This window comes from Perognathus longimembris, chromosome 12 (genome assembly GCF_023159225.1).
Source record: "Perognathus longimembris pacificus isolate PPM17 chromosome 12, ASM2315922v1, whole genome shotgun sequence".
Lineage (NCBI taxonomy): Eukaryota > Metazoa > Chordata > Mammalia > Rodentia > Heteromyidae > Perognathus > Perognathus longimembris.
Genome location: NC_063172.1, coordinates 65,885,549 through 65,905,076, shown reverse-complemented (window position 1 = coordinate 65,905,076; position 19,528 = coordinate 65,885,549). Strand labels below are relative to the sequence as shown.

Sequence of the window (19,528 nt, the reverse complement as noted above, 5' to 3'; positions counted from 1 at the left end):
CCTCTTGCCTTGTTAAACGTTTGAACTCCTAGTGAACAACGCTCCCTTTTTGAGAGAAGATAGAATTGGACAAAAACATTTATGACGAACGACGGATGAGAACATTCTTTCCAGTTATCTTTGACTTTTAAAATATTTTATTTCCCTACCTAATCATTTTAAACATGTGCATTGAACTGTAGTCTAATAGGCCTCCAAGTACCCATCCTTCTTTTTTTTCTGCTTTAAAATTATCTTTAAGTAGCTGTACAGAAGGATTTCCCTTCAACGAGTCAGTTTATGAGTGTAAGGCATCTCGATCAAGGTCACTTCTTCCCTTTCCCCCCCATCTATCACTCATTTTTAACAATGATCAATTCATGGCCAATGTTGCTTACCCACCTGTGTATTCGTACCCTCCTTAAAAGTTGATCCCGAAGGCAATCCTAAACATTATGTTGTTTCATCTACAAATTTTCGAGTGCCTTCTGAACAACTGTAACCTTCAAGGATATTTTCTCTTTCTTTACTTTTGTTTTCTTTGGTGAGATCAGAATTGCAAGTCGAGTTTCTAGGCTCAATATTATGATAAGTTCTCCAGTATTTAACTGGGTGGTTTGTTAAGGACACGAGCAACCAGAATTGCTATTAGTTCTTGATTTATGAAGCCACATGTTCAGCTTGTATGAAGGATGTTGTTAACATAGGGCGTGGCAGACGCATTCATCTGTCTTTGCCCAGTGCTCTTCAGTCATGAATGCACTCAACAGATGGGGAATTTCATGCCCACAAATGGAACTGTTTATCCTCTCATTGTTCCCATGTCAGCAATCAAGCTACATCCATTACCCACCAATGAAAAGATCAGCCTGCTGCCAATTCAGCTGAGGAAGACACTGCAGCCATGCTAAAGGGATTTGGAGTTTTAGAAGGGATTAAAAAAACTAATAAGAAGCCAGATTAAAAAAAAATTAAGACTCCAGAGTCCAATCTGTCATTCTGAAGTTCATGGACTTAGAGGCTGTAACAGGAAGGCCTAATGATTCAATATTTTCTTTAACATAAAATAGACTCTAGACTCTCAGGATTACAAATGCCGTCTATAGCTAATATATAATAGCCAATGCTAATATAGCATTTTACTGTGTTGATGGCTTTATTATTTCATTTCAAAAAATCACAAGCACTCAAATTGGATTTTGAAGAAAGAGGAAATATCAGGATTAGAATGGGAAAGCTGCTACGATGTTGCTACTGCTAGGAAAACTTCGTTTTGTGTGGATAAATAGTTGTCTCTTCTTTATGGTTATTCCTCCTGGATCAGCTAAAGGGCTCTCTGCATATTAACCTGCAGAAGGAGATTTGGAGTTCTGTGCATCTCCCAGACTGTTCTCCTAATGTTCTCAGTGGACCATGGGACAGGACTTTAAAGAGTGAACTCCAGCCAGGCGCTGATGGCTCAAGTACTCAGAAGGCTAAGCTCCGAGGACTGTGGTTCAAAGCCAGGCGAGGCGTAAAAGTCCATGAGCCTCTTATCTCCAGTAACTACCAAAAAGCAGAATGTGGAAGGGTGGCTCAAGTGGTGTAATGCCAGCCAGCTTTGAGCAAAACAACTGAGGGCCAGCATCCAGGCTCTGAGTTCACATACACACCACACACACACACACACACACACACACACACACACACACACACACACACGAGGGGGGGGTAGAGTACCCCCTGGCTGTTTGCTAGTTGTTGTTTTTTTTTTAAACCAGGATATTCAACATCTTTTACCCTTGGTAACAGATTCGAAGAGAAGACTGATGAGAAGAACGACCGGTGTGCATGGGGTACAAGACACACAGAGGGGGTTGTGGGAGTTCCAGTGAGGGCTCCTTCCCTTCCTGAGGGAGGAGACGGTGGGGGTGGTGGGTCTGAGGAGTGAGGAGTGGACAAGGATCTCAGGCACAGGATCTACCTGGCCAAAGCGATGGCCGCCAGGGACAGCTCCGGGGCAGGCGGGACCCTCGCGAGTTGACGTGACGAGGCGCGAGGATGGACAGAGGCGACGGCGACGGCATGGCCACCTGTCTGTACGGAAAGCCGCGAGAAGACGCTGAAAGCCACGGTGGATAATTTGTATTTTCTCAAAAATCATTGTGTCTGGGCCCTGAGCTGCCCCATTTGTGCTCACAGCTGGTGCCCTGCCACTTGAGTCACGGCTCCACCGCTGGCTTTTTGAGGGGATGCATCTCACAGACTTTCCTGCCCCATGTGGCCTCGAATAGCAATCCTCAAATGTCAGCCTCCTGGGTAGTTAGGATTACACACACGAGCCACCAGATACTTCATGCAGTCAGACATTATCAGCAAGGCACGGACCACGCCCTGTTTACCTAATGCCTCCTCCGGATTCAGTGTGGGGAACGGCAGGCCTCTACCAATGGTCTCCCAGCTTCCAGAGTGGAGCTTTGGGTTTTTGCAGTGTTAAATCAAACGAAATTGGCCACATAGGGCCTCTGTACACATACATATCCATACATGTGCACACACACACCGTACCTATGTTGAACATGTACAGACTCCCCTCCCACTTTGCGATTATTCTTCAAACACTACAGCATAACAACCGTTCCTGGGAAAGAACCTGGTTTCATTTCTTGTTGCTTTGTGCCAGTATTTCTTTTGAAGAGACCTAAGGCTGAAGGAGGAGAGAGTCAACACTTACATTAATGGCGTCATACTATCTACACAATTTGCAACTATGAATCAACATGTTCACATTATGCAGTAAAAATTTATTGTGGGGGAACTTAATTCAGCTAGAATATGTAAAGGCCTCATCTACATAATTAATTTTGCTATATGATTGACTGGAGTAAATTTTACAAGCAATCTTAATTGCCTATCATAAGGATGGATTATTAAATCATACACTATAGAGTCCTGTTTACCTTTAAAATGATGATTTATAAAGAACGTATGGCAACTGCCCCAAATGCCATGACTTATAAAAAGTGCTAAAGTGTATACAATCCCAACAGAAAAAAAAAACGGAAAGGAAACATATCACAAGTCAACAGCTGTGTTTGGGTAATGGGATCCTAAGTCATTCTTTCTTTTTCTCTAATGATTATTTTAGTCAAATTTTTGAAATGTTTACAAATTGGAGCACAATTAAATGCACTCAAATTAAAAAGGCGACGTTGGAAGCCAGACAGAATGCAAGTGGGTTGCTTGGAGGGTAACTGTTAACTGCACATAGTTTCATAGGCCCTCCCATGGGACAGAATCTGTTCCTGCCATGTGCAGAAAGGGAACACATTTGTTATGAAAAGTGATTGGGGGGATCAGACACACAGCGGAATAATCACAGAAGAAAGCGGTCCCCCCGCCCCCCAGCTGCCAGTGACTCAGCCCAGGGTTGCAGGAACGGGCTTTCTGTGGCTCATTGTGGCTGGCCGCTGGGGAATGCGTCGGGGCCATTGTGATCATTGTGACGGTGACGCTTGGCTCCCCCCCGGTCCTGGGGGACCAGGCGCCCCGTGGCGGGCAGCTGTCTGGTGGGGAGCTGCCCATCATCAAGGCTGACCTGGAGGGGCAAAGTCTGCGTCTCCGACCGCATCCCCAGGGGCAACGGCTCTCATTAGGGTAGACGTCCCAATCCAAACAACCATTAATCTTTTTCAGGGTTAAAGGCGAGCAAAGTGAGTTTTGCCTATATACGTATACATTGTATTTGTCTGTGTTCTGTGAGAGCAGACTTACTCCACTGACCACTTGAAAACACCCCCCAGCTATGTCGAGTTAGATCAACAGCCCCCACTGCCATTCCCGGTGCAGGGAGAAAGGCCAGGACTGCGAAACAAGTCAGCCACCTGCCGTGGTACTTGGCCATAAATCACAGAAATACGGCTCACTTAAGGCAAGTGAGTGTTTTACGTTTGACGTGTATTATAGATGGGCTTGTATGTTGGTGGAGAATGCAGCCATATATGATCTTTCTACCATTCCTTTCATTTTCTAGGCCTTGGCAAGTAAATGAATCTTTGTGCGTGGAGCTATAGCTCTGGAAAAAATTTTTTTAAAGAAAATGCATAGAAAAGTTGGATCTGGAATTGTAAGAACTGTCTTTGCAACATGAAAATATTACAGAAATAGGCCTAATATTCTTGTCTCACACTTTTTTAAAAGCTAGCAAGTCACAAAACATGATTTTCAGAGAACTTGCCTCACTTTGTTAGCAAGTCCCTGAGTTCAGACCTCAGTACTGCAAAATAACAGGAAAAAAAAAAAAAAGGACAGCCTCCCCCTCCCCCGCAACGAAAACCAAAACAAGAGTGTATGCATGGTTCACGCGGATAATCCTAGCTACTCAGGACACCGAAGGACTGAAATTCATAGTCAGCCTGGACAGAAAAGCCTGGAAGTCTTCACCTCCAATTAGTCAGCAAAATGCCGGACTGGAGGCATGCCCCAAGTGGTAGAACGCCAGCTGCGAACATGAGCCTGAGGCCCTGAGTTCAAGCCCTGGTATTGGCACTACAAAAAGAAAACAAACAACAGCAAAAACAACAACAAAACAACTTGGCAAAACCAAAAGAAACAAAAATGCCAAAAGAAGTCACATGTTTTCAAATTGTAAGGACCACAGCGACGAGTGTGGAGATGAAAACCATCAAGTCTTCCTCAACGTGTGTCTTCAAGCCGGGCCTGCAAGGTCTTCTCTGCACAGTCCTCCTTAATGTGAACACCACAGGCCTGCGGCGAGTCACATGGACTCGCGGCTGCGCTCAGGGACATGAAGGACTCGCTTTGATCGTTCAAATTATTTTCCATTAAAATTTTCAAATTCAAAATCTCACACACGGAATGGTGATACGTAAATTCGAGTCACAGTCTCTTCAAGTTGAAAGAGGCCATGGTTGAATCAAGTAAGACTCAGATAAAACTGGGAAAACCCCCAGGGCCCTGGGCCCGATGCGGTCTTAACCAGCTCGTGTTATACACAGCGGGCCGTCTGGGCTGTGGCTTCCCTTCTGCAATTTCTATTTGTAGGAATATGTTTACACATAGTTGAAAAAGTAAAAATCAAATCATATGAATATATAAATCCCCTGCAACTTACTTTTTGCCAACATCTATTGTACAATAGATATACTTTCAATAGATTTCATTCTTATTAACAAGAGCATAGTATGCACTTATTAACATACTATGATTTATTAATGAATACTTAGGTTGTTTCCATTGTGTGTGTGTGTGTGTGTGTGTGTGTGTGTGTGTGTGTGTGTGTAGGTGCCACTCCTAAAGCTTGAACTCTAGGTGTTTGTCCTTGAGTTTTTGTGGGTTTTTTTCCCCTCAAGGTTAGTACTCTACCACCTGAGCCAAAGCTTCATGTTTGGCTTCTTGGTGGTTAATTGGAGATAATATTTCCATGGATTTAGTTTGAAGCCAGCCTTGTCAGGCTTCAAACTACAATCTTCAGATATCAGCCTCATGAGTAGCTAGGACTACAGGTGTGAGCCACCTGCACCTGGCTTATTACAAATGATTTGTTATACAAAAAAGGATGCCCAAAATATTCTTTTTTTTTTTTTTTTTGGCCAGTCCTGGGCCTTGGACTCAGGGCCTGAGCACTGTCCCTGGCTTCCTTTTGCTCAAGGCTAGCACTCTGCCACTTGAGCCACAGCGCCGCTTCTGGCCGTTTTCTGTATATGTGGTGCTGGGGAATCGAACCTAGGGCCTCGTGTATCCGAGGCAGGCACTCTTGCCACTAGGCTATATCCCCAGCCCCCCAAAATATTCTTGACATATTACTTCACATCTGTGTATTAGTATTTCCATAAGATCCATTTCTAGACATAAAATCCCAGACATAGGCTATGTGCATTCTTCCCACTTAGCACATGAAGGACAGGCATGGTATTGGGGGGAGGGGTTGGCACAGGAACATTGACCCCTGAAATGTGGCCCAAGGGTCTGACACAGTGGGTATTTGTCCAGCCTGCTGGGTGGAAGTAGCCTGACTGTAAGCATCAGTGAATCTCCTGCATGATCAATTTAGGTCACATTCAAATCAGCAACAGTTATGAAAAATTAGCCAGAGCTCTAGCCAGATCCTCTTCAGTGTTCAGAACTACAATGGTCACCAATAACCTTTGCAATTATAATGACCATTAGTACAGTTTCATTGAAGCTTCGAACAGAGCAGACAGGTCCTCTTCTGACTGCGGACGGGGTGCGAGCTTGGTGACCCTTTCCTGCAACAGTAAGCAAAAGGAGTTACCCACACTCTGCAAATGATGGCTCAGAGAAGCTATTGGCTTATGTAAATTAACTTGTTCATGAGAAAAGACACATCTTAAAAAACATCTTATTTCTGGAATGCTTTGCATGAGCTAACTTAAAACTCAGGATTTTATCAAGTATCTTTCTTCCATAAAGCCATTGTCCTTTGCCTTCTGTAACAGCCTTTTACCCAACGGTCCAGCTCCAAATTAGCCACAGAGAAAACACCTCCTACAAAGATCAAGCCAGGAGTGCCACAACCCCTGTGCGTTGTGCACCTTAGAGAGCCCTGGTCCAGCCACAGTCAGGGCTGCCAAGGAAAAAGCCAACCAATCACCCTGGTCTTGACAGCAAGACCATATATTACATATATATTGTGTTATATTATTTATTTTTGTGCCAGCCCTGGGCTTTGAACTCAGGGTCTGGGAGCTATCCCTGAGCTGCTTTTGCTCAAGGCTGGTATTCTATCACTGGAGCTACAGCTCCACTTCTGGGTTTTGTTGTTGTTGTTGTTCTTGTATCTTATTGGAGATAAGAGTCTCATTTGACTTTCCTGACTGGGCTGGCTTTGACTCATGATTCTTAGATCTCAGCCTCCTCAGTAGCTGGGATTTCAGGACTGAGCTACCAGCAGCTGAGTAAGGCCAGCAACTTGGATTTATAGTCTCTTTGAAGGGACTTTTGTAGGACACAAGATGTAAAGGCTATATGCAACAAGTGACCAGGAAGCCCTCCCTCCCTCCCTCCCTCCCTCCCTCCCTCCCTCCCTCCCTCCCTCCCTCCCTCCCTCCCTTCCTTTCTATTAACTAGGGTTTTAGCTCTACTTTTCCACAGGGAGTGAGATGAGCAAAGGAGACGTGCACATCCGCCAGGCTATCTGTACTCCCTCAGTGACTCCATACTCCTAAAAGGAGAGGACGACTCTTTGTGGCCTAAATGACGCGAAGGGCTGTGTCATTTGGGGGGTTTCCGTTTCTCTTTTTGGGGGCGAGCACCACGTGGTGGTTCCAGCAGCTCCTATCACGTCCGTGCTCGGTGCCCTGCCGGTCACATTTCATGCGTGACACACGCAAGCACTCTTACGCCCAGCAATGACTGGTTCCGTCGACGACGGTGGGGGGCGGGGCGGGGAGGGGGGCAGGTGGCATCTCCAGGGTCCCAGGCGCCAGAGCGCTGAACCACCGCCCCGTGGTTCCCTCATCTCCCGCACAACATCTTGTAGCTCGGGGGGGAAAAAGAGCAACCGAGGCGGTGCTCATCCTGAGCGCTCAAGCTCTTGCTCTGGAAGTTCAGCTCACGGGAAAGTCTGTCCGACGGACTTGGAGACGAATCCGAGCGGCTGGGTGGCCTGCTCCCCCCGCGGCTGCTTCCTCTGTGCGTCTCTGTCGCCCCCCAGAGCCCAGTCTCGCCGCAGCAGCCAGACAGGTGGATTTTTCCCCCCAGCGTCGAGCTGGTCCTGCTGGTCTTGGGCCTCCGGCCGTCAGACAACTTGTCTCTTAAGACTAGAACAAAACCATGGCCTGCGGCGCTGCCTCTCTGACCACGTCGTGCTGGCTTTTGGTTGCCCAGGGCCCTGTGTTCCAGAAGCTGCTTCATCTCAGTCCCATTGTCCCTTGTGAATGCGATGTCTTCCCCTGCGGCCTGGTCTCTTCGTGTGGTGGCATGTCCCGGCAGAGGACTGAACAGAAGGCGTAGCCACACGATCCCGGGGTTCCTCCGATTGCTCCTGCCCCCCACGCTTACTGTCTCATTATTCAAGTTTTCCTTCATACCGTCGGTCTCTGAACACATTTGATTTATATTTCTTATAGATCATCATTGCATCACTGTTAAGTTCCAATGGGGGGAAAAGGACCCTTACCTAACACGGTGCGCAGGACTGATCTCAAGAGCATTTGGGGGGTAAAAAGAAAGATGGAAAATGAAAAGAAAGATAGACATTAAAAATGGACTCAAAATGGACCAAAAACTTAAATTAAGAGTAAGTCCCTTGAAGCTTCTAGAACTCAAGTCCAATCCTCATGCCACTGGAAATGACAACTCTTGGATACGACCCCAAAAGCCCAGAGGCAACAACAAACCAGACAGTCTGGCTGGATTAAAAGTTTAGACCTCTATGCATCAGAAAGCACTAGTAAGACAATAAGAAGAACGCTCACAAAATGGAAGGAAATACTTGTAAATTGTGTATCTGATATGGGATAAATGTCCAGAATTTAAAAAGGATCTCTAACATTCAACATCAGCAACGCAATTCAAAGTGGGCAAAAGGCGAGTGAAGGCATGTTTCAAGTGGTAGAGTGCCGTCCTCGAATGAAAGAGCGAAGAGCACAAGGCCTTGAGTTCAAGCCCTAGTACCAACACACACCCACACACGCAAAAGACTTGAACAGAATCTTTTCCAAATAAGATAGACAAATAACCAGGAAACCCGTGATAAGAGGCCCAGCACCATTTGTCCCTAGGGAAGGCAGATCAAAACCTCAAGTGAATCCCACTTGTCATAGCAGGATGGCTACTATTAAAGAAATGGAACAAATGTTAGTGAAGATGTGGAGAAAGCCGAACCTTGTGCATTGTTCATGGAACATAAAATGGTACAGCCACTGGGGAAACCATTCAGCAACTACTAAAAAAACTTCAACAGTTCTACTAGTAGGTCTATACCCCAAGGAACTGAGGACAGGGACTTAAAGATGTAAGTGTACAACAATGTTTGTAGCAGCATTATTCATAATAGCTAAAGGTGGGCAAGGACCCAGGTCTCCATCAACGTATGGATGGGAAAACGAAGTACGACGCGCCCATACAATGAAATACTATTCAGACACGAACGAGAATATGTACCCGACACGTGCTACAACCTGATGAACAGGGAAGATGCTGTGGTGAGTGAAATAAGTCAGTCACACAACAGGAGAGGTGGTGTACAATTCCACTGACATGAGGTAAGCTACAAGAGTCAAATACAGAGGTAGAATAGAAGTTACCAGAGGCTTGGGGAAGGCGAGGACTGGGGGTGGGGGCGGGGGGGCAGGGCTCCTGTTTATTGCATGTAGAGCTGTCTGGGATGGTAAAAAGGTCTTGGAATTGGGGAGCTGTGAATGTCACATATGGTGAATGTACTAAAAGGCACTACGCATGGCTAAAGGGGTAAATTTCCTGTTACATATATTTTACCACACTGAAAATGGTAAAAAAAACGGAACTGTACAACTCCTCAATGGCAGCAATAAAAAATCAAAGCCGGAGGCTGGAAGACGTTTGGGGGGTGTGGGCCCTGCCGATGAAGATGGGGGGCGGGTGATGGCAAAGGTTCACACCCCTGCGCCGCGTGTAGGGGATTTGGGAACCCCTTGCAAGGCGGGCTTGTGAGCGGTTCTCCCGTGACCCTGCTCTAGCTCTGTCTCCACAGGTGCTTATGGCAGCGTCAAGAACTGTAGATCCAGCTGGCGGCTCCCACCTGCCATGCTAGCTACTCAGAGGCCCTGTGATCAGAGGATCACCGTTCAAAGCCAGCCAGGCAACGCGAGTCCGCAAGATTCTCATCTCCAATTAACCACCCAAGTGTCCTAAGTGGAGCAGTGGCTCAAGTGGTAGAGCACTAGCCATGAGCAAAAGAAGCTCAGGGACAAGGACAGTACCCAGGTTCTGAGGTCAAGCCACAAAAATAAAGAAAGAAGCTGTAGACCAGAGCCGAGGGTGGGGCTCAGGCCACAGATGGTCGCTTAGGCGGTAGATTGCTTCCCTAGCCCATGCAAGGCCCTGAATTCAACACCGCCGCCGCCCCCCCACCATGCCACCCCTAAAGCTACAGCTCAGCATGCGCTATGACCACGTAGTGATGATAATCTATAGCTGCTGTCTGTTTCACTGAGAAACAGGCTGATAAGCTCAAGGGCTCTTCACAAGATCCTGTTTATCTTTGATGAAGCAGTTGGAGATCCTCAGAAGCCCCTGAGGCCAGGCCTAGGTTGTTGAATTTCTCTTTCAGACCTCCAACCTCCAGGCACTGGAAAAGTAGGTAAAGACACAAAGTGTGTGACCTGCTACGAGACATATCCGTTGTACAGAAGCTCTCAGCACAAAGCTGTGGAAAGCAGTGCTATTATTTATAGACACGTAGACCCGAGAACCGCTGATTAGCCATGGGCACTGAAATACATTCAGACTTCTACTTTTAGTACATTCGCAAAATACCATTTCAGCTGGCTTGTCTAGCAGGGGGTGGAAGTGTTCATTCTGGTTAGACAGCTCTCCTCGGTAATGAAATGTTTTGATTTGGAATGTAAATGTCTCTCCAGAAACATTTCAGAAGTCCGGCTTGGAGCGCTCGTTTATCCTTGCCTGCTCCCCTTTAGCCCGGTGGAGGCGGTTGGAAGTCTCTGTACACAGAGCGGCTGTGTGTTGCCACCAGTATTGGGCTATGGTGTTTGGTCAAGAATACAGGCTGGGTTGTTCTTTCCAGAGAAAACTGACCCCCCTTCTCCCCGCCCCGTGCAATCCCCACCCCCCCAACCCCGCTGCTGAACATAAACGAACCTTTATCAAACATGGACTCCATGCGAGAACCCTCGGGGAATAGCACACCCCCTCACCACCTCAAATCCTGTAGAAGCTAATGAGCGGAGGCCAGCCCACTGTGTGGGTGACCTTCTGAGGCTGCCACGGGGTTCTTGTGAAATGTTCACTGCGGCCACAAAAACACCACCTCAAAAACCCCATGAAAATCTTCATCTGCAGGACGGACAGGCTCGTTTCTTGTAAGATTTCCTCCCAAATCCTCTACATCGGAGAACTTACAACATCTCAGTCTTATCAGCTCCAAATGGGAGTCAGAGCGAGTTAATTAAAATTAACTTTGTTTCTCCTAAGCATGAAGATGTGGTCAGAGGTGGGGAAAAGCAGTTTGCCTTTGGGCTGCTTTGCGGATTCAGCTTGAGGAAACCCTGGCTTTCTACTCTGCATCCGACTTCCATGCAAAAGATTCTGTCTGCCTCTCCTCTTTTGTGAAGGTCAAAAAGTTGATTTTGCTTAATTCTGGTTTTGCTTCTATGATTTCCCACTATTGACGAGCATTCGGAATAATACGCGTAACGAACTTGTGGATGGTCTCAAGTCTTAGTCTGGATCTGGAACAGCGTTTGAAAGTGAAGGGCTAAGCACAGGAGAACTAGAACCGTCAACACTTATCAGTGTGTGGCGAGGGTTCCAAGGTGCATTGCGACCAACACTTGGCCCAAGAATACCACACGTGTTCGTCTGAAAACCATGGAAGGCATTCTTGGAAGCAGGGCAACATATACTCGTGCATACTTTTCTGGACTAGCAAATAGAACTTTTCACATAGTCCCTCGATGAATAATCAGCCTTTCTGGGACTATGCTACATTAACATTGCCGTGATGGCTCAGTCTGTGGCCCCTGGACAGAATTTCACAGATGCTCTGTCTGGCTGTTCATTGATTTTACCTTGGCTCTTTTGGACATGATCTCAATCTACATGAAAATTACCTCATGTAAGTAGAGAGATCATCAACATTTTAAACACTGATGAAGTGAGAGGATTTTTATGGTGAATCACAACAAACAGGATCCTGGTACATTGGGATCTGAAGTACCAGCTCAAAACAGGCCCAAAACAGAGACCAGCTGTCTTCATGAGATTCTCTGGAGAGAGACTTTGCATCTGTTATGAGTCTCCCAGTCATCATAGGTTGATAGAATGACTGATTAAAGGATGGTCTCTATCAACATTTAACTAAATGAAATGAAATCTAGATATAAAATAGGCAATATCCTAAATTCATTCCAAAGCAATTTTGTAATACTGTTTTGGTGCTACTATTTTTGAACTAGGATCCTCATGCTTGCTAGGCTAGCACTCTACTACTACTACTTGAACCATGCCTCCAGCTCAGCTCTTTTGCTGGTTAGGTTGGAGATGGAGTCTAGTAAATGTCCTTACCCAGACTAGCTTCAAATCTTGATCCTCAGATCACAGCCTCCTGAGAAGCTAGGATTACAGGCGCGAGCCACTGGTGTCCAGGTCGTATTCTTCGTAATGGGAAACCCCAGGGCTCTGTTGGGAACAGCTTTGGGTGGTTTTATTAGAGGACACCCACTAAGGCTGCAATGGGCCTCATGCCTATAATTCCAACAACTGAGGAGGAAGAGATCAAGAGGACTGCAGAGCTGGGCACAGGTGGCTCGTGGTTATAGCCCCGGGAGGCTGAGATCCAAGGATCGTGGGTCAAGGCTAGCCTAGGCAGAAACATCTGTGGGGCTCTTAGAGTCAATTAACCGGCAGAATGCTGGACGTGGAGCTGTGGCTCAAGTGGAAGAGCTTTGAGCAAAAAAGCTAAGGGGTAGCACCCAGGTCTTGCATCAAGCCCAATACTGGCATGGGGGGGGGGTGGACAGAGACAGGGAGAGGGAGGGAGGGAAAGAGAGAGACTGTGATTGAACCCCAGTCCAGGCACAATCTAGTGAGATATCCCCTCCCCCATCTCAACAAAGAAGCTGGGCATGGTGGTGCACACTTGTGATCCCAGATACTCAAGAGGCATGGGCAGGAGGCCTGCAGTCAAAGGCTAGACCTGGACAGACATCGGATACGCTCACCAGATCATAAGCAAAGCCAGGAGGCTGGAGAGGGCGTGGCCCCAGCCGTAGGGTGCCGGCCTCATAAACGCGGGGTCCTGAGTCTGAACCCCAGTACCCCAGGGAGGGGGTGATTTATGCAAACAGGGGAAGGCTTGCTATAACCTGAGACCAGGTTGGCTGTGTCTGCCCTGCCCTTTCATAAAGGACCTTTTGCAATTTTGCCGTAACAGCTTTACTTAAGCCGTGGTGTTACAGAAGAGACCTACAAGCCCAGGAGCTGGGGCCCAGGCCGGGGGAGCCATGCTGTGTGTGGGGGGGGGACCCCTGGGTTTCACGCCCTGGGAGACGCCCCGTGGAAGGGGTGCGCCTCTTACCTGGGGCAGGGTTCCCTTCACCAAGGCCGGGATGTCGGCCCTGGAGTAGCCGATGGCCGCCAGGCCATCGTCCACCTTCAAGTCGAGAAGGAGTCCCCGGAGCGTGTCTGCCAGCACCGGCCCGGCGTCGCGGAGCTTGGTGGTGCGGGTGTCAGCCCCTAGAAGACACAAGGCACACTGTGGAGAGACGGGAGCCGGCGCTGGGTGCCGTCCACCCCCAACGTCAGCAGAATGCAGACCGCCTCCAGACTCCAGGCTCACCCCGGCCTTGCTCCAGCCGCCCGGGGCCAGCGCAAGCGCCTGGAAGACACGGGCCAGGCCAGAGGAGCGCGTGTCCCGCAGTGAACCCCCACTGCTCTCTCAGGGGTGCTGGGAAGAAGAGGGGCAGAGCCCAGGAAGGAGGTGCAGGGGGAAGGTGCCCGAGGAGGAGAAACGCAGCTCGTGTGGTTTTCAAGACGTGGAGTGGCTGGCATCTCGAGGGGTGCAGTCCGGCGTCTCCTTCCCACCATACCCACCATGTAGCGTTTGCCCGGTTGCCGTGCACGGGGGGGGGGGGGGGGCTAGCTACAACATGGAAACACGGGGTCCCGCACTGCCCTGCGTCCATCCAGAATGCCTTCCGGGGGCTGGGAATACGGCCTAGTGGCAGAGCACTCGCCTCGTACACATGAAGCCCTGGGTTCGATTCCCCAGCACCACATATACAGAAAATGGCCAGAAGGGGCGCTGTGGCTCAGGTGGCAGAGTGCTAGCCTTGAGCAAAAGGAAGCCAGGGACAGTGCTCAGGCCCTGAGTCCAAGGCCCAGGACTGGCCAAAAAACCAAACCAAACCAAACCAAAACAACAACAACAACAAAAAACACATGACCAAAACGTCTGGGATTTCCCATGAACTCTCTTTTTTTGGCGGGGGTGGGGTGGGGAGGGACAGAAGGAAAGAGACTACATTGGCCTAAAGTTAAGATAATCAGCGATTCCATAATCCAAATATTTAACTGCAAAGGATGGGATCATGTCAGTTTCCTGCGCAAGAAGCAGCAGCGGATTTTTGCAGGCTGCCTCTGTCTCACAGCAAACGCTGTCAGTGCGTAGTTTGCAACGGGACCTGGAAGTTCGCTACGACTCTCCTCGTGCTCGCAAGGGCGGCTAGCTGTGCGGCTTAGAGGCTGAGACCCAACGCGCCCCCGAGGCCGGAGGGACGGGGCCACGCGGGACAGCGGCCGTGCGTTCTAGCAGCTTACTCGGAAACTCAAGCCTGGGCTCCTGACACTAACACTCTAGGCCTGAGCACCAACAGCGAGGGGGAGGGAGGGAAGCGGCGCAGAGAGGATCTCGGTGGCCATCCTCACCTCCCTGGAAAGCATCCTCCACCGGCCAGAGCTGGGGACGCACAACCAAGTGGGCTTTCCCTTCCCACCCCAACCAAGTGGCCTTTCCCTTCCCACCCCGACCAAGTGGCCTTTCCCTTCCCACCCCAACGCCAGGGGCGGAAGAAGAGGCTCTGCACAATTACACAGGACGCAAGTCTCCTTCAAAGAATTCTCATTTCAGAAAAACACCTCCATGTGACTTCCCACTTCAGGTGCCCCGAACGTAGTTTAATTTCTGGTAAGACTCAAAAGGCATTTGCCTATCTGATTTATAAGCATTATACTACAGTACGCAAACTGCTTGCTCACTTGGGATCTTTCTTTTAACAAAGTTTATTGTTGTTTAATTTTGCTGCGGTTGAAAAGTTGCCATTTCTTCCTGATTTAGATGCATTTTATTAACCATTCAATCTAGCACAAGTCAAGTGTAACATTAAAGTATGCACAGAATTATATATACTTTCTTTGGGAATGCAAAGAGGAAAACAGTATTATATAAACTTAGCAAACCAATATATGGCTCTCTTTCATTTTTAACAGACTCTTTGAAACATAAAAGACAGTATTTTAGTATTGGGTAGGGATTTGGGCAAGCCACTGACATTTTGTTATTACACTGCCCCAAAGTAGTATTTTTTTTATTTTTTCATAGTTATCTTTAGAAGCAATCCAGAGAAATGATCTACTCATGTCGGTAACAGACGTGTCTGTCTGTCTGTCTGTCTGTCTGCTTACCTACCTATCTGTTTATTTCTCTAACATTGGGACTTGGACTCAGGACCTCACACTCTTGCTTGGCTTTTCTGTTCAAGGTTGGAGCTCCACCCATCAACCCATACCTCCACTCCCAGGGATAACAGACTGAGGAATAATGGTTCATACCCAATATTTCTGCCGCCTCCAGGTGCCGTTCTGGAAACATCTGGGCTGTGAAGGTGAACACCGCTGGAGAGGTGAGCACTACGGAGAGGCCGTGGGGCTGGGGAGAGACGAACAGAAACGCTGTTCCTCCTCCTGACTGCTCTCCACATGCAGACGCCATTCTGCAGCCAAGAGCCCACAGACAGGGGCTTAGGGGTCTGGGTCACAGAACCCGGGGTTCATGCACAAAGCCCTGGATTCGGTCTCCACCACAAAAACATTGACAGCTATACTTAGTGGTATTGTGAGGAATGTACGACTTAGTTAACTCAGTCATCATCTTTACCACCAATGGATGATCCACATTGTAATCCTTCGCTTTATAGGTCTTCACCAAGCCTGAAATTGGGTAAGACATTCCATGGCTGGAAAAGAAAACAAGAATTCTTACACTGAATACGGATCCCACAATTCAAGTCAACAACAGAGATACTCTTCAAGTCCGCCCTTCACGGTCTGTGCACAGTACTGCCACCGTACAAAGCGATAGTTTTTTTTTTTTTTAATCACGAATAGAAGGATGTATACTGTGCTGCACTTCAAGTGTATTTGTTAATAAAACCTTTGAACTGGTCAGATTCAAATGACCATAGAGATTTACTATTTAATGAAGTGCAAACAGGACCTGCCAGCAATTTATCCCACCAATAACCGATAATTCCTTTCAACTGTTATATATTAATGACATTGAAAATCTCTGTGTGTGTGTGTGTGTGTGTGTGTGTGTGTGTGTGTGTGTGTGTGTGTGTTGCCAGTACTAGGGCTTGTTCTCAAAACTTGGGCACTGTCCCTTAGCTTTTCTGCTCAAGGTTGGTACTTGACTACTTTTTGCTGATTAATTGGAGATAAGAGTCCATAGACTTTTTTGCTTGGCTAGCTTCATACCAAGATCCTCAGTCTCCTAGGTAGCCAGGATGACAGGCACCATGGGTGAATCCGAATGGACTCTTCCGGCGGGAGAGACGAGGCTTATCTGTAGTTTAACTGATTACTCTTGCCTTATTTTCTTTCCTTAAGGATTTATTTAGATGTAGTTGCCATTAAAAACAGTAATAATGTTCTTTATTAACTGAAAAAATATTTATATATTCTTTGAAATTTTTATTGCTATCATAAAGATGATGTACAGAGGGGTACAGTTATATAAATCAGGTGAAGAATAACTATATATTCTTCAATTTTTAGTAAACAAATAGGAAAATATTACAGTGATATAGATGACTGAAGATATACAACAGGTGAATATATTTGCAGTTTATATAGAGAAAATGAAATTCTTTACATGAACAGCACCACGCTTGGTAGTCTTTTTTTTTTTGTGTGTGTGTGTGTGTGTCCACGCGTGTGCGCGCGCGTGTGCTGGTCCTGGGGCTTCAATTCAAGGTCTGGGCACTAGGCTAGCGCTTTTGTGTTCAAAGCCACAGCTCCACTTCTGGCTTTTGGCAATTAATTGGAGATAAGAGTCTCACGGGCTTTCTTGCCTGGGCTGGTTTCAAACCGCAATCCTCAATCTCAGCCTCCTGAGTGGCTAGGGTTACAGGCGTGAGCCACCAGTGCCTGCCTTGGCAGTTCTTTCAATATTAGATGACTCTGTGTTTATTTGTTATAAGAGTTACAGTTTATGGAAAGAAATATTTTGGTGAATTATATGAGTCTTTATTAAAAGGATACCCCCTCCTCCTTCATGAAAAATTTTAGCTCTCTAGAAATATTGAAAACTTTGGGTTCATTGCTTCTAATAATTGTCTATGTTCTTTGTAGAAAATAAAAATTCCTTCTAGTCATGATATGCATATACTTAATTCACAATCATTGTGCATATAGTTTTATAAATTGCTTTTGTCACTTTGTAAACATTTTCCCATACAATCTGCCCCAAAAAGGTATTTTTAATCCTCTTTTATTTTATTCCTTAAGTACTGTACATTAGTTAGTCATTAGTTGTTGGGAATTTAGGTTATACCTCAAAAAGTTCAATTATAAACAATACTTAAACATTCGTATAAGGAAATTAATTGATCATACTATAGGAATGTCTTTAGGCTAGGTTTTTAGAAGTGAATTAGTGTGGCAAGGAGTATAAATATTTTTCAGGCTCTGAGTATGTTTTGCTCACTGGTAGTTGTTTTTTTTTTTTTTTTTACAGTATTACCATATGACCCGGAAATTATACCTCTATGACTAAAAGGAGCAAAATTAAAACCTATGTGTGCACAAAAACTTGTACAGAAATACTCTTAGCAACATTATTTATAATGCCAACAACTCAAATGTCCATTGACTCATGAATGGATAAATAAAATGTGGTTTCTTTATCAAACAGAATGTTATTTGTCAATAACGAAATGAAGTGCTTATATACAAATGAACCTTGGTATCATTAAGTAAAACAAGCCAGACACAAAAGACCACACCTTATGTGATGTCATTTATATGAAATACCCGGAATGTGGAAATCTATAGAGATTGAAAGTAGACCAGACCCAGATGTGGTACAGACATCCATGTAATCCTAGCTACATGGGAGGTACGGGCAGGGGGATCGGAGGGGAGGGAAAGGGAGGGAGGGGAGTGGAGGAGGGGAGGGAAGGGGAGGGGGAGGGGAGTGGAGGGAAGGGAGTAGTTTCTTAGTACTGTTGGAGGTGAGGTCCAGGAACTGTCAGATGGCAGATAAGGGGTATGGGACTTTTTGGGGACGTAATAAGATGTTCTAAAGTTAATGATTGTAGAACTTCATGTAGACGCTGAAAACTATTGACTCATAGTTTAAATAGGTGAATTGCAGAGTATATTTTTTAAAGAGCTGTTATAGAAAAACCTATGACACAATAATGGTCTTCCTATTATAGCATGTTTGAATTATAAATATTAAAAATTAAAAGCACTAGTTTGAATAAAGAAATAAAATCTCTTATGTTTGCTCACCACAGATGAACACCAGCATTTCCAAAGCCAATGCCCGCAAAAGCACTGGCCAAGTGCATGTGAGACCTTGCTTCAAGATCGTCAGGATTTCTGACAGCCCTGTGGATTATATAAACACCGAACAATAACACATCAACATCGGTATTTCCTACTGAATAAAGGAGGAGCTGCCTTAGGGAAAGATCTGGAAAAAGACATGCTACTCAGGAGGGAAAAACAAACAAACATAGGCACTATGTTATTCATTAAGTTATTCAAATGACACCTTGTCTTCAAAATGAAAACTGAAGGGAAACACCTTGTCATCCGTGAGATTTCACTAAAGTCAGAATAAATACATGGTCAGCTGATCACACAGTATAAACGCGCCCGCGGAGGGACGCGAGGCGGGGGTCGTGCAAGGGCAGTGGGGTGGGCCTCGTTCCTTCTCCCTGAGGATGGCCGCGATGGACTCTGGCACTCTCAGGACAAGCCTGAGCCTGTTGCCCAACTCCAGCCATCTTTCTGCTTGTGACAGGGCCCCCAAATGGGTCCACTGGGGCCCCCCGGCCCTTAGGGGAGTCGTGTGTCTGTCCTCAGGCTGTGGGAATGAGATGCTATCCCAGGATGAGGCTCATTCTGGGACTGGGGCTTGAACTCAAGACCTCTTGCTCTTGCTTTGTCTTTCTTTCTTTTTCCCCCCTGCTCAGGCCTGGTGCTCAATTACTTGGGCCACACCTCCTCTTCTGGCTTTTTGCTAGTTAACTGGAGATCAGAGACGGATGGACTTTTCTGCCTGGGCTGGCTTTGAACCATGATCCTCAGATTTCAGTCTCCTGAGTAGCTCTGGACCCGATTCCAGTGTCACTTTTGAAAAGCCATTTCTCAGAAGCCCCTTTGGATTCCAGCATTGCCTTTCCTGCATGCCTGGCTTAGAAACGCGGCCCCAGGAAGGCAGCCTGAAGGATGCCAAGAAAATCACTTCTTTTTGGGTTTTTCATGATCTTGATCTTGCCTCGAGAAGAGTTCCTGCTATAGCATAAAAGTGCTGCCCCCACGCCCCCCTTTTCCTTGGAATGGTTAATAGCTTGCGCCT

General features: G+C 46.7%; 1 protein-coding gene across 2 annotated transcripts in view; it reads right to left on the bottom strand.

The window, feature by feature from the left end:
• Positions 1–5,746: 5,746 nt before the first annotated feature.
• The window catches only part of Adhfe1 (alcohol dehydrogenase iron containing 1), a 30,537-nt gene continuing 16,755 nt past the window's right edge, over positions 5,747–19,528 (bottom strand). For both annotated transcript variants that reach the window (XM_048358879.1, XM_048358880.1), the window contains exons 10-14: positions 18,454–18,552; positions 15,815–15,893; positions 15,490–15,586; positions 13,238–13,395; positions 5,747–6,227 (exon numbers count right to left, since the gene is read on the bottom strand). In XM_048358879.1, the coding sequence (XP_048214836.1) occupies positions 6,144–6,227; positions 13,238–13,395; positions 15,490–15,586; positions 15,815–15,893; positions 18,454–18,552 (517 nt within the window). In that variant the 3' untranslated portion in view covers positions 5,747–6,143. The remainder of the gene's footprint in view (positions 6,228–13,237; positions 13,396–15,489; positions 15,587–15,814; positions 15,894–18,453; positions 18,553–19,528) is intronic.